The sequence below is a fragment of the Dama dama genome, chromosome 20, assembly GCF_033118175.1.
Source record: "Dama dama isolate Ldn47 chromosome 20, ASM3311817v1, whole genome shotgun sequence".
Lineage (NCBI taxonomy): Eukaryota > Metazoa > Chordata > Mammalia > Artiodactyla > Cervidae > Dama > Dama dama.
Genome location: NC_083700.1, coordinates 43,365,011 through 43,381,050, shown reverse-complemented (window position 1 = coordinate 43,381,050; position 16,040 = coordinate 43,365,011). Strand labels below are relative to the sequence as shown.

The window sequence follows — 16,040 nt, the reverse complement described above, 5'->3', positions numbered from 1 at the left end:
TGTTCCTTCTATTCCTGCTTTTTGGAGAGTTTTAATCATAAATGAGTGTTGAATTTTGTCAAAGGCTTTCTCTGCATCTATTGAGATAACCATATGGTTTTTATCTTTCAATTTGTTAATGTAGTGTATTACATTGATTGATTTGCGGATATTAAAGAATCCTTGCATTCCTGGGATAAAGCCCACTTGGTCATGGTGTATGATTTTTTTAATATGTTGTTGGATTCTGTTTGCTAGGATTTTGTTGAATTGTAGCTTTGACTGAGAGAAATTACTTTGTATCTGAATTCTGGCATATTATGCAAAGGAAGTTATACACTTAATATCTCGGAACTTCAGTTTTTAATCTGTAAAATGAGTGGTATCTCCTTTACAGATTAAATGAGGTTTAAGTGAGATGATGCCTATAAAGCACCTAGCACAATGTCTGATTGGTTGCAGGTGCTCAGTAAATAATTATTTCATTAATTTAGCTTCTCTTGTGAAGTTGCAACTGTTAGAAAATATTTAATGAAAACCAGTTTCATTTGTTTTTCTGTATATACAGAGAGACTTAATTCACAGGATAATTTTTCCCTTCTGAGAATTTACATTTTACAGAGTTTATTTGTTCTTTTGTAAATCCAACATAGAGTAAATGACTAATATGTGACAGTCCCTGTATTTCAGTTAAACTTTACAAATAGGAAAGGCATGTGATTAGATCCACATTTTATTAAGACATCTGCTATATGGACAGTAGATTTAGAGCTGTGAAAACCTGAAGGCTGTCCCCATCAGAAATGAAGCAGGGCATGAGATAGATTCATGATGTATTCAGAAATAGAAACAGAAACTCACAGACATGGACAACAAACTTATGGTTACCAAAGGGGAAGGGCAGGAGGAGGGGTAGATTAGGAGTTTGAGTCTAGCAGATAAAAACTACTGTGTATAAAATAGATCCTATGTATAAACAAGATCCTACCGTTTGGTACAGGGACCTATATTCAGTATCTTATAATGACCTATAATGAAAAATAATTATGCATGTATAACTGAATCACTTTGCTATATACCAGAAGCTAATACAACATTGTAAATCAACCATACAGTACTTCAATAAAAATTTTTTACGTTTTGGAAACAAAAAAGCATAAAACAAATAAGATCTTTTTATATCCTATATAGTTAATACACCCATAGCGAATAGAAACTTCTCAGACTATTATAGGTTTACTTGGGAGTGGTTGCCTTGTCAGATTAGAATGGATTTGAATTTTAATATTGGAATTTTGTCCTTATGGGAGTGTGGTAATCTTTCATTAGTTACCCAAGCACAGATTAACAGCTTAGGATTTTTAAAAGTTTTAAAATCTTTGACAGTTTGTCAGGCCATAAACTATCAGTAACAACTCCTGTGAAGTTTCAGTTAAATTATTTTCACTGATAAACATATTTTTCTAAAACTTTTACCATTTGTGAAGGCTGCAAAGAAAGATATTTTAAGGCCCCTTATCTTAAAGATTTATCCTCAGGCTGAATTAAATAAAGAGCTAGACATGATTCTTGATTACCCGAGTATAGTTTAATACTTAAACATTTCTAAAATGTTAGAAAATACTAGAACCCTATTATTAATGTTAGTGCTTGAAAATCAAAGCTATTTTATAGGACTGTTTGAATTTCTGCATATATATAGATATATTTCAGATGGTATGTTTTGACACATGTAGTATACTTGGTGGGTAGTAAATCATGTTAAAGGAATCAATTTGAGGGTAATTGAATATTGACGGAAAACTTAAAATTGGAAAATTGTTTTCTAGCTTATATGTTTGTCTCTGGTTATCTACTATTAATATTTCAGTTTATAAAAACAGACTAATAAATGTGTAATCTGTACTTTCTTTTGCCTTTATGTTCTTTAAAATAGCAAAGAAATCGATGTTTTATAAAATTAGCTGTAGTAGAATTACTTTGTAATGTTTGTCAAGTCTTTACCTTCCCTGTAAAAGTGTTATTATTAATCATTTAGTTTTATCAACCAACTGGATAGGCTTCAAATTTTCCATGATGGATGATCACTAGATGATTATCTCATTTTTTGGTATCCTTAACTTATTATTGATTTTGGCATTTATTTTTTAAAATACATTTATTGAGCACATACTATGTGCCAGGAACTGTTCTATGCACTTTTCAGTATAACCCAGTTTTCCTGATAACTTATTAATAACTTTTGAGTACTGAAAGCTTAATTTTAACCAGTCTTCTTCCAGCACATTGTAAATGCATTCTTCCCGACTACACATGGACTGGAGAACAATTACATTTTTTCATTATAGACTCAGATGCTTGGTTTGGTTTCCTGGGGCTGCTGTAACAAATTACCACATGTTTGATTGCTTAAAATGAGTAATGTATTCTCCCACAGTTCTGTAGGCGAGAAATCCAAAATCAGTATCACTGGGCTAATATCAAAGTGTCAGAGGGACTATGTTCCCTCCGGAGGCTTTAGGGGATAATCCACTCCATTTTTTCTTCCAACTTCTGGTGGGTGCCAACTTTACTTGGTTTGTGGCTACATCACTCCAGTCTGGAACACCACTCCAGATGCTCAAGACCAGCATCTTCAAGTCTCTTTCCCCTCCATCTTTACAGTGCCGTCTTCTCTTTCGTGCATGCATGTTCGGTCATGTCCGACTCTTTGCAACCCTTTGGACTGTAGCCCTCCAGGGTGTTTTTAGGCAAGAATACCAGAGTGAGTTGCCATTTCCTCTTCCAGGGTATCTCCCTAGCCTAGGGATCAAACCTGTGCCTTATTTTTCCTGACTGCAGGTGGATTCTTTACCCGCTGAGCCACAGGAAAAGCCTTCATTTAAGTATTTGTATTTTCCTCTTTTGTCTTTTATGAGTATACTTGTGTTGGCATTTAGGATTTACTTAGCTAATTCAGAATAATTTTCCCATCTCAAGATCCTTAACTTCATTTCATCTGCAAAATTCCCTTTTCCAAATAAGGTAACATTTACAGGTTCTAGGGATTAGGAACTGTTGCTCAGTAGGGTCAGCAGTTGGGAAGAGTTGACTTAGAGCAGGGAAGAGAGGATGAATGGAACCTGCTAGCACCTTTGTTTCTGTTTCATCACATTTAACTCTGAGAATCTTCTGGAGTAATGGCTCTTGCTTCATTCACTCTGCCTTTTAGTTGATTCTGACCCAGCACCATTATAGAGAAGGGGATTTGGGGAAATGAGTTTCAGTTTAACCATTACTGTATACAGTAATAATACAAGGACTATAATTCCCCTGTGATACTTTCCTATCATACACTGTGTCATAGCAGTTTACACCCTTATATTGTTGTTGTTTAGTCTCTGAGCCGTGTCTGACTCTTTTGCGACCCTGTGGACTGTAGCCTGCCAGGCTCCTCTGTCCATGGGATTTCCCAGGCAAGAATCCTGGAGTGGGTTGCCATTTCCTTCTCCTGAGCCAGGGATCAAACCCCCATCTCCTGCACTGGCAAGCAGATTCTTTGCCACTGAGCCACCTGGAAGCCCTTGCATCCTTATACTATTTCTTAAATTATTTGAATAATCTCTGTCTTTCAAGCTAGAGGATAAGCCCTCCGAAGACAAAGGTTATATTTGTTTTGTTCATCATTGTATATCCAGGGCTCATCATAGTGCCTGACCATGGTATGTATGTATTTAAACATGGATGGTGAATTGTGTGATACCTGTATTTTCTACTTCTGACCCTAATCTCCTGAGTCTTGAAACTATCCTAATGGTTAGTGCCTATGGCCCTGTCATGGAGGAGGAATTTTTCCTCTAATTTTTCTAGGTTCTTCTGGCTAGAAAAGAAGAACCTAGAAGAATTGAATTGACATGAGATAGATTGAGAGAAGAAAAATCACACAAAAGTTTAATAACACGTGTACATAGAGAGACCCAGGAAGACTGAGTAACTTGTCAAAATGGCTGAAACCCTCATCTTAAATACCCTCTGCAGCTAAAGACAAAAGAGGATGTTGAAGGTAGTGGTTTGTTTCTTCAAAGAGTAGGAAAGCAATTGACAAGAAGATGGAAAAGCAAAAGTTTGCTAAGTAAATATTTGCTGGGCCATGCAGTGACAGTGGAACACGGAGTGGACTGTGATCTCTAGGCTCTGCCTAGAGTTTTCCTCCACTGCACATAGACCATATTCCTTGCAGATGTCTATGGTGATATTCTGGGAACAGGCCCTGTGTCTAAATTCCTTTTTTTTATTTTTTGGTCAGTTAGGGGAAAGGTCAAAGTTTCTTGCTGAGTCTTTAGGGCTTTCACTGTTTTCAGCTTGAAATAATCTGCATGTTGAAGAGATACTTTGGGGTGGCAAGTTTTGCCGGCAAGTTTTGCCACCCTACAGACCCTACCAGGATTGTACACTAGTCTCTGTTCTTTGTAGAATGCCTTTTAACTTCAGCCTTCAGCTGCCAATGGCAGGATGTGACCACAGCAGAAAGTGGTAGAACAGAATAGCAAAGGGGTAGGGAAATGGATGAGTGAGAAAGGAGTACCTTTTTACATGGCACCTACCTCACAGTAGAAGGGAATCTTAGAGCTATATTTTTTAGGTCATTATGTTTACCCAATCATTAACATGTGTAAAGAGTACGCTAATACTGGACAATTTTTAATCTAAAAACTAGAATGCAAAGAGATTTTATATTTGTGTAGTTGAAGAAATATTTGAGTACTATTGATTTTGTCTGAATGTAAAAGTGAAAAATCTGCAATCTGTAAAAAAAAAAAAAAAACCAAGTTAAAAATTGACAGTACTCTAACTTACATACAGGTGATATTGTCTTATGTAAACAAAAACCTGGCACCTTGAAGAAGAAAAGGGAGGAGAAACAATGAAAAGTTGTTTAACTTAGAATGTAATAGGAACCACAGAATGTAGAGTCAGTTGGTAAGTGTTACTGAACAGGATTTTGCTTTTCTTAAGCACTCAAGAGTGAACTTAAGCTCACTAGTTTAGTGGCGGCTATTATTTCTACTGTAGAAACAAAATTGACTATATTGATAATATAAAGTACCTTTAACTCATGTTTCTTTTCACTTTTATAAAAAAATAAGACTTCTGGATTTTCCACAGGAGTATTATGAATTTCAAGTACAACCTGAAGTTGCTACTTTGGGGGGAATATTATCTCTACTGAGATAGTTTGGAAAGAAGACATATAAATGCCAGTTGTGATGAATTTTATTCATCATTATTTAGCATATAGCTATAGGTTGCAGTTTTAAAGTTTTGGCATCATGGAAGATAATGGACAAAAAATTGCAGCTGAAGTCAGCATTTCTGTACGTATTTGCTTTTTCTGTTCATTTATTTGGAAAAAACTTGGAAGGTTTGTTTTTATACTAATAGCTGTTTCTGACTACACTGAATTTATATTTGCATACCACTTTATAATGTGTGTTTTCATATGTTCTCTATTATGCATAATAATGTGTGATAGATTATATAATACTTAGGAAGTGTATTTCAGAACTAGTGTTTAGAAAATGTAAAAATAGCTCACTCTAAGAAATCTTAAGTTAGTAATTTAGCCTTTTGTTTTTATAATGGAAGGAAAATTAATTTTCAGAATTCCTTAGGTACTTAATAGTCTTTAAAAATCCACATAAATTGTACTACAATTTAAAAACATTAATTAAACATTTAGTTTTGCAGGACTTTTAGTGTCTGGAGACATAACAGCAAAATACAGATATTGTCTCAGTGGAATAATGGCTTCATATCCAGACCTAAAGATTATACATATAAGTTATTGGAAATAACTTTGTAGCCAGGCTGACTTTCAGATTTATCTACAAGTAAAAAATAAATATAAATTTTTAGTATATAGTGTTCTTCTTTTCTTTTTTTTTTTTTCCAAGAAAGGCCTCAAACAATTGAAGTAACACTCGTGCTTATCCCCCCCAACAAGAATCTTTAGTAAAAGGCAAAAGATTCAGTTTGAAGAGAAACATGAGTATTGAGTTGAATGTTTCACAATTTGGTTAATGCCTATCTAGTGCAATAATAATGGTATAAACAACTAATTTCTCACCAACCCTGATTAACATAAGGGCGAAAGTAGTAGTAGTGTGCATTAATGATAAATATACTTTATGAAATGTATGTTTTTTTAAATGTTTAAAGCCTTTAACTCAGAATTGGTTGACAAAGCACTATAAAGGCAAGGATCTTAGGGAGCTACTTTAATGAAAATAAGGGATATATAATTAGCATATCAAATATACTTAAATTATACCTTCTAGTATTTTTGAAAAACCTTTTTTTCCCCTGAAGATTTTAATTACTGAGAATTTTTTGAACTCTTAATAAAATAAGTTCACTAAAAAAAAAAAATAATAAGTTCACGAATATTTTTTACACACAATTCTAACCAAGTCATCATAGAAACTCATCAAATCCGAATGAATGGAGGTTATTAGGTGAATGAAGTTTTTGTTGTACATTTTTCTTTCAAGAAGTGAGAAGGGATTTAAAAATAATAAAACTCAACTTTGTAAATATCAAACTTCTCTAGCAATTCAGAAGAAAAATAGTGATCAGAAAGCAAATACAAGATCTTTTCTAGTGACTAAGCAAATCCTGAAATATTCCTGTGCAAAGGACTTTTAGAAGGACTTGCAGTGTGACTGTATCAAATTAGTATGATTATAGTATGCACACACCAAGATTACAATTACACATTGTTATTATTACACACTAGTAACTGTATAATGGGTAATGACAGTATGTGTTCTGTGTTGCTATATATACACTCACAGTATACAGTGTGATTTTTCTTTCTGCACTGGGTCTTTGTTGCTTTCGTGCAGTCTTTCTTTAATTGCAGAGAGCAGAGTCTGTGCTTCGTTGAAGTGCTTGGGCTTCTCGTTGCAGTGGCTTTTCTTGTTGCAGAGAACGGGCTATGTGGGCTTCGGTAGTTCAGCATGTGGGCTCAGTAGTTGTTGCACAACTTCTTAGTTGCTCCACGGCATGTGGACTCTTCCCAGACCAGGGATTAAACCTGTGTCCCTGCATTGGCAGGCAGATTCTTATCTACTGTGCCACCAGACAAGTCCTCAAAGTTTACAGTTTAAATATTGAGATAATACGTCTGAATGGAAAAATTGAAATTACCTTAATAAAATTGTGTATGTTAGAGCTAGAAGAGACCTGAGAAGTCATATAAAATATTAAATTTTAGAAAAATGGCTTGAAACCAATGAGCTTATATAATATTTAGGAGCTACTTGTTGAAAAATGTTAAGAAAAATTTTTAATTTAAATCTTTAAAAGGAGAAAAAAGGGATCTTAAATGTTCATCAGTAGGAGAACGGATAAATAGAAGGCCCGCTTATTTGATGGAACATTAGAGTTATTAAAAGCAATGAACTAGGTCTGTATGTCAACATAGAAGGCAAAACAATGCTGAATACAGTAAGGAAGATGCTAAATAATGTATACCATGTTTGTATAGGTATGTATATTAAATATAAAAGATTAAATACATTTAATATAATTATATTAATATACTCTATATAGATATATTCTATTAATATTAAATAATATAAAATATTAAAGTATTTTATATTAAAAGTTCGATGCTATGTATAAATATTAAAATATTTAGGCTTACACATATTTCTGTGTAGGTGTATAAAATTTTAAAAGTGCACTGAAATAAATACTCCAAACACATGATAATAGGGGCACAGTGAAGGAATAAGACCTGGAGTTGTGGCTTAGAGAGAATTTTGACTTTAACTATAATGTTTTATTCCTTTAAAAAAGGAAAGATAAGCAAATGTGACAAGATTGATACTTGTTAGTTCTAGGTGGTGGAATTATGGACATTTGTTACATTCTTGGTATTTTATTGTATTTTTAAAATCCATTCTTTTCCCTCAAGAAAGATCTACTGTTTTTTAGGAGAATTTAGAACTTTTTGATTACAAGACTTTATTTCCTATGTAACTAAAAATCTCCAAAAATTGTTGAAGTCCTTTCAGTGGGAATATGAAATGGTCTAGATACATCTTTGCTGCTAATGTCCTCAGGTTTAGAGATTTCCCAAAAACTTAAGAAATATTGACAGAATCTATATCAAAATATTTTCATATGTCTTTGAGTAGTGGAGTTGGGTTCAATGTAATTTTTGTTTCTATATTTTTCTAACAGTAACTACTTTTTAAAGTAAATAAAATAATAAATGCTTTTTTAGGAAAACCATAACAAACTGAACCAAAGAAAGTCATCAGAATGAAATAGCGCTGTTTATTGATCAGGAACAATACATTTTTCACGTCTTAGCTCTAAGGTGAAAGTGGAGCATATAAGCCTCCTGACCCTTCTAATACTGCTCTAAATCTGAGAGCCTCACTGAGCTCCAGGTGTGTTCAGGGAGCTTGGTAATCGGGGTCTTTAAAGGAACATGGGTGGTAATTTGTTGGCTGGTACATGAGGATTTTGACAGTAAACTGAATATGGCTGCATTTGGGAAAGAACTTAACAGTTTCTTATTGATATGTAAGTTTCTTGGATACGACATTTTTATGAAACAAAGAATAATCTGGAAACTAGATGATTGGTATCACCTGAAAGGATAAAAGAAGGGGAATTAGGCAGTAAGAGAAAAAAAATGTAGGAGAGACTGAGATTAAATATTAAACATGAAAATGTTAGAAGTTTGTTTTCAGTTATAATGGGAGAATATTGTAGATTCTGAAATGAAGAAACAGTCTTATAGAGGTGGAACATAATCATGTTTTCATCTATTTTGTTTTTATATATTTGCTTTGCATATAGGGGTTGTGTTAAATGAAAGTACTTACTTCTACCTATATTGTAATCTAAAATCAAACTAAGTGTTTGTATGTCTTAGAAATACACTTCTTGACAAAGGAAGAGATGATTAGATGGCATCACTGACTCAATGGACATGAGTTTGAGCAAACTCTGGGAGATAATGAAGAACAGGGGAGCCTGGTGTACTGCAGTCCATGGGGTTGCAAAGAGTGATTGATGTTAATTTATTTGATAATTGTTTAATAATACATGAAAGTTATGTTGTACTGGTTAAACTGACACGGTACTAGATATCATCTCAGTAAAACGAAAGAAGAGAGATAGAAAAAAAGAAATGCTTCTTGATTTTTTTCGTTTTGAGTTTTTTCTTCCTTTAGGCAGACTTGTAAATTCAAGTGTAATTCTTTACAGGTGCTCTAGTGCAAATAATCATGTGTTTGTATATATTTTACTTCTTGACTTCATATTAGAAAAACAACACCCTTCTTTCCTCCTGAGTGTTTCCTCTACTTCTCATACAGAATATTTCACTCTGACACTTCTGGTCAACAAATCTGTGTGGGATTTTTCCCCACACAAAGGCAAATTCTCTGCAACACCAGCTGGATGTCCTTTTGCAGTTCTGATACTACCTATCTGGAGATGGTGTCGGATCCCATATGTTAAGGGCCCAGTCTCACAAGACTGCTCCCACCCTACTTCATATGCTGGTCACAACCTGGGTCCCCAGTTACCAACTGACTTGGACTTAGCTGCAAATCAGAGGTCCTCAGGCTTGATTAAATTGCTAGAGTGGCTCATAGAACTCAGGGAAACATTTATGTTCACCAGTTTATTAAAGGATATGATAAAGGATACAGATGAGCAATCAGATGAAGATTAGGGCAGGGTCTGGGAGGGTTCCCAGTACAGGAACTTCTGTACCCATGGACTTGGGGTGCTTCACCTTCCCTGTACGGATATGTTCACCAACCTGGAGGCCCTCCTCACCCTGTACTGTTGGGATTTTATGGAGGCCTCATCATGTAGGCATGAGCGATCATTAACTCCATATTCAGCCCTTCTGCCTTCTTAAGACAATGGGGGAGTAGGGGAGCTCAGAGATGGGGCTGAAAATTCCAAGCTTCTAATCATGGCTTGTTTTTTCTGCTGAGCAGCTCTCATTCAGGAGTCATCCAGAGACCCACCCAAGTTTGCCTTATTGGAACAAAAGACACGTCTATCACCCAGAAAATTACAAGGATTTCAGGAGCACTGTGTCAGGAACTGGGGTCAAAGACCAAATATTAGAATAAAAGATGCTCCTAGTGCCCTTATCACTTAGGGAACTACCAGAGTTTCAGGAGCCAGGGGCAGAAACCAGTGTATATTCAATCACAGACTTAGAAAAACAAAATATAGCATTGTGAGAGACTAAGAATATTAAGAACTGTATTATCACAGAAAATGTTTATTTTGATGTAGTATATACTTGGAAGTGGAAAAGCCAAATTGTAGAAGTAATGTATCCTGGCTTAGAATCTGACCTTTATATTTTCATTTGAAAAGAAATCAGGGTATTGCTGTTACAGTATGTACATTATGGTCTTCAGTTCAGTTGCTCAGTCATGTCCGACTCTTTGCAACCCCATGGACCACAGCATGCCAGGCCTCCCTGTCCATCACCAGCTCCCAGAGTTTACCCAATCTCATGTCCATCAAGTCGGTGATGCCATCCAACCATCTCATCTTCTGTTGTCCCCTTCTCCTCCTGCCGGCAATCTTTCCCAATATCAGGGTCTTATTAAATGAGTCAGCTCTCCTCATCAGGTGGTCAAAGTATTAGAGTTTCAGCTTCAACATCCGTCCTTCCAATGAACACCCAGGACTGATCTCCATTAGGATGGACTGGTTGGACCTCCTTGCAGTCCAAGGGACTCTCAAGAGTCTTCTCCAACACCACAGTTCAAAAGCATCAATTCTTCAGCGCTCAGCTTTCTTTATAGTCTAACTCTTATATCCATACATGACTACTGGAAAAACCGTAGCCTTGACTAGATGGATCTTTTTTGGCAAAGTAATGTCTCTGCTTTTTAATATGCTGTCTAGGTTGGTCATAACTTTCCTTCCAAGGAGTATGCATCTTTTAATTTCATGGCTGCAGTCACCATCTGCAGTGATTTTGGAGCCCCAGAAAATAAAGTCAGCCACTGTTTCCACTGTTTCCCCATCTATTTGTCATGAAGTGATAGGCCCAGATGCCATGATCTTAGTTTTCTGAATGTTGAGCTTTAAGCCAACTTTTTCACTCTCCTCTTTCAGTTTCATCAAGAGGCTCTTTAGTTCTTCTTTATGTTCTGCCATAAGGGTAGTGTCATCTACATATCTGAGGTTATTGATATTTCTTCCAGCAATCTTGATTCCAGCTTGTGCTTCATCCAGCCCAGCGTTTCTCATGATGTACTCTGCATATAAGTTAAATAAGTAGGGTCAAAATATACAGCCTTGATGTATTCCTTTCCCTGTTTGGAACCAGTCTGTTGTTAAATGTCCAGTTCTAACTGTTGCTTCCTGACCTGCATACAGATTTCTCAGGATGCAGGTCAGGTGGTCTGGTATTCCCATCTCTTTCAGAATTTTCCACAGTATATTGTGATCCACACAGTCAAAGGCTTTGGCATAGTCAATAAGGCAGAAGTAGATGTTTTTCTGGAACTCTCTTGGTTTTTCGATAGTCCAGCAGATTTTGGCAATTTGATCTCTGGTTCCTCTGCCTTTTCTAAAACCAGCTTCAACATCTGGAAGTTCACGGTTCACGTATTGCTGAAGCCTGGCTTGGAAAATTTTGAGCATTACATTACTAGCGTGTGAGATGAGTGCAATTGTGCAGTAGTTTGAGCGTTCTTTGGCATTGCCTTTCTTTAGGATTGGAATGAAAACTGACCTTTTCTAGTCCTGTGGCCACTGCTGAGTTTTAGTTGTCCAGAATAAACAGAAGACTTTCTTGAACAGATTTGAAGTAATTGTGTAATATTTTCCAGGAAAATCAAATGCCTTTGCCAAATGTAGATTGCTGGCAACCTATTCTCCTTTTATACAGAGATAAAAGGCCACCAGGAAGTCTTTTGAAATTTTACAGTAGCATGTAATGGGATCTAGAGAACCTGATATTTGTCTTTATAACTGCTATTTCCAATTAGTAGTTATAAGACCTTGAAGAAGTCATCTAACTACTCTGTTCACAGTTTTCTTTATTGTAAGATGAATAGATTGTACTGGATGATTTCTAAAACATTTTCCACCTCTAAAATGCTACAGTTTTATTTCACATTAGGATTCTTTTGCTCACGCAGATTTATAAGAATGAGATAGATGGGTGATAAAGTGGTTGTGCCACTTTACATTCCCACTAGCAAAATTGAGCGTTCTTTTCACTTTAAACCCTCTTCAACACTTGGTAGCATCAGTTTTTAAGACTTCATCTGTTCTCGTAGGTATATAATGTTATCTCATTGTGGCTTTAATTTGTATTTCTCTAATAACTGTGATATTGAACATTTTTTCATGGGCATATTAGCCATTTTATCTTTTGTTGGTGAAATGTTTATCAAATCTTTTGTCCATTTTCATTTGGGTAATTTTTTTCTACTCATTATGTTATAAGAGTTCTGTGTACATTCTAAATACAAGGCCGTGGTCAGATTTTTGTATCGAGAATATTTTCCCCCATGATGTGGTTTGTCTTTCATTGTTTTTACAGTATCTTTGGAAGAGCAGATTTAAACTTTAATGATGTCCAATTTTTCCATGTTTCTCTTTTATGGTTTATGTGTTTTGTAAGAAATGTGAATATGATTTTCTCCTATGTTTTCACCTTGAATATTTATAGTTTTAGCTTTTATAACAGCTCTATTTCTAGTTAATATTTGGCATGAGGCAGATAAATAGTGGTTCATTTAAAAAATTACAGATAGCTCATTGTTTCAGAATTATTTGTTAAAAAGACTATGCTTTCTTTTTGGTACCTTTGTCAAAGTTATTTGACCAAATATGTATGGATCTTGTTCTGGAATTCATTCTGTTCCATTGATCTATTCTTCTGTCCTTATGTTAATACCAGTCTTTATTTCTAGAGCTTTATAGTAACTCTGGAATTTCAGTAGTTTAACCCCTTCCACTTTATTTTTTCTTTTCAAAATTGTTTTGGTTGTCCAGGTCCTTTGTATTTTCCTATAAATTTTCAAATCAGTTTGTCAATTTCTACCAAAAAAAACCTTCAGGGATTTTTTTTTTTTTTTAGATTGAATATTTAGATGAATTTGAAGCAAAGATGTGACTTACAGCAGAGAGGCAGTTTACTGACCATGCACACTACATTAAGTCCTTCCTTGAAGGAAGATCTTAGTGGATCATCTCCAAGTCTATGGAGTTTTAGTGATTGATGGTGTTACTCAGATCTTCTGTATTCTTACTGGGGCGTGCGTGCGTGTGTGTGTGTGTGTGTGTGTGTGTGTGTGTGTGTGGTGTGGGTGTGTGTGTGGGTGTGGGTGTTCTATCAGTTACTGAGAAAGGTGGGTTAAAATCCCACATTCTGACTGTAGATTTACCTGTTCTTCCTTTTAGTTCTGTCAGCTTCATGTATTTAAAGCTATGTTAGCACATGTACATTTATAATATCTTCCTGATGTGCTGACTCTTTTATCGTTATGAAGTATCCTTTAATTCTAAAAATAATTCTTATGTAATCTGTTTTGCCTGATATTAATCTAACTCCTCCAACTTTCTCATAGCTATTTTTATCATGGCTTATCTTTTTCCAGTCCTTTTACTTTTTAACATATTTGTAATGTTCATATTTAAAGTGAGTCTCTTAGAGTTAATATTAAATTACTTTAGGAAAAATATTGGAGCTTTGCTCCTTTTATTTTTAGGGGACACTGGGTGAAGTGTACATGAGAACTTCTGTACTATTTTTTTCAATGATATAGGTATAAAATTATTTCAAGAATGTTTATAATTGCTTGTTGGTGGTGCATTTTTGTAGTGACCCCTTTAAAATTCTTGACTGATAATTCCAGCATCTGTACTATGTGTTGTTGCCTGTTGATTGTCCTTATTCATCCTAGTTGAAATTTTTTTCTCTTTTAGTATGATGAGTACACTCATCTTATATTGTATCCTGGGCACTTAAAGTGTTCTGAGACCCTGGTTCCTCCTTAAATAGACAGCCACTGGAGAGGGAAGAATGGTGCTGCATCTTCAGTGCTTACAAGGGGCTTACATGGGGCAGGAGTGGTCGGCAGAGCTCCGCCCCACAGTCTGCTTGGCTGCGGTGCCTGGGGGTGGTGGGAGGGCCGCCAGCTCTGCTGTCCCTTGTGCAAGTTAGGGACGGTCAGCAAGGCTCTGCCCAGACTACACAGCACTCACTTGGGAGGGCTGCGTCCTGTAGGGCTGCTGTCTTCCCAGCCCTTGGTTGGAGATGGGGGGTTTTTTCTTACGGCTTTTTTGTTATTGACCTACATCTGTTGGTGGTTCCAGGTTGTGAACTGATGTAGCACCCAGAGTGAGATACAGGAGTGGCAAAAATCTCCAGGGAATTTACTTCTACATTTACTCAAGATCTGCAGTCTAGCCAGTTTGCCTTATTTTTTCACCTTTTCAGAGTCTCCTTATAGTTGCTTTGTCTTTGGTCCAAGGTTTATAGTTGTAACTCGAAGGAAAAATATGGTGGAATGCAGTTTATCTTCTTTGGAATGAGACCTCTCTTACTGGTTTTTAATGTTTCTAATTTCTATGTTTTCTAACTTTATTTGCCCTGTATATTTTGTCTTTCAGGCAAATGAAGATAAAACAATGTCCGCCAACCTAAAATACCTTTCTTTAGGAATTTTGGTCTTTCAGACTACCAGTTTGGTTCTAACGATGCGTTATTCTAGGACATTAAAAGAAGAGGGGCCTCGTTATCTATCATCTACAGCTGTGGTTGTTGCTGAACTTTTGAAGATAATGGCCTGCATTTTATTAGTCTACAAAGATAGCAGTAGGTATCTAGGGTTTTTTGTTAAGTCATTGAAGTTTATTTAATTGTTTTGGAGTTACTCATATATATATGTATATATACACACACACATACATACGTAGACACACACACCACATACATAGACACACACACACATACCACATACATACACACACACACACACAAATATATATATAAGACTTCCCTATTGGCTCAGCAGTAAAGAATCCGCCTGCAATGCAGGACCCGCAAGACACTCAGGTTCGATCCTTGGGTTGGGAAGATCCCCTGGAGTAGGAAATGGCAACCCACTCCAGTATTCTTGTCTGGAGAATCCCATGGACAGAGGAGCCTGGCGGGCTACGGTACATGGGGTCACAAAAAGTTGGACACAACTGAAGTGACTTAGCACACACAGTACACACACATATATATATAGGTACGTATATGTATATGATATATATATATATAGGTGACTACACATTGGAACACTATTGCATTATTTAAGAACATTTCAATTTTCATTTTATTAAGATAGTTTTAGTTTCGTAATAAAGGTATCTTATTCTAACCTATATCATGATTTCATGTCCGGATTAATGCTATAAATATGAAGCATAGTTTCTTGCCTTTATAATAATTTTGAGAATAAGAATAACTTAGAGGAGTCATAATTTTTTACTAAAGTCTAGGCTTTTTTTTATTTGCTGCATGATTAGTCCAGCCATGACTAATATTATATATAGATATACACACACACATATATATTGTAACATATCTTAGAATTCATTTCTTTTTATGCTAAATAGTATTCCATTGTATGTATATGTGTGTGTGTGTATACACTGGAGGTCCCCAACTTAATGATGGTTCGACTTAATGATTTTTTTGACTTTGTTTTGTGCTTAGTCACTCACTGATGTCTGACTATTTGCGACCCCATGAACTCTAGCCTACCAGACTCCTCTGTCCATGGGATTTTCCAGGCAAGAAGACTGGAGTGGGTTGCCATTTCCTATGCTGGCATTAAAGTGGTATGCATTAAGCAGAAATCATACTTTGAACTTTGATCTTGCTCTGGGCTAGTGATACGACACTCTCAGGGTGCTGGGCAGCCACAGCAAGCTGCAGCCCCCAGTCAGACACGCAGTCTCAAGGATAGACAGCCAGTGCGCTCACAGCCATTCCTACCCATACAACCAGTGTG

At 35.9% G+C, this 16,040-nt stretch overlaps 1 protein-coding gene and 1 non-coding gene across 3 annotated transcripts in view; one reads left to right on the top strand and one right to left on the bottom strand.

Annotated features, from left to right (window-relative positions):
- The window catches only part of SLC35A3 (solute carrier family 35 member A3), a 40,769-nt gene that overhangs the window by 10,564 nt on the left and 14,165 nt on the right, over positions 1–16,040 (top strand). For both annotated transcript variants that reach the window (XM_061121306.1, XM_061121305.1), the window contains exon 2: positions 14,650–14,854. In XM_061121306.1, coding sequence (XP_060977289.1) covers positions 14,650–14,854 — 205 coding nt within the window. The remainder of the gene's footprint in view (positions 1–14,649; positions 14,855–16,040) is intronic.
- LOC133041909 (U5 spliceosomal RNA) lies at positions 5,899–6,011 on the bottom strand. The gene has a single exon (XR_009689447.1). It is a non-coding gene; the product is annotated as a U5 spliceosomal RNA (small nuclear RNA).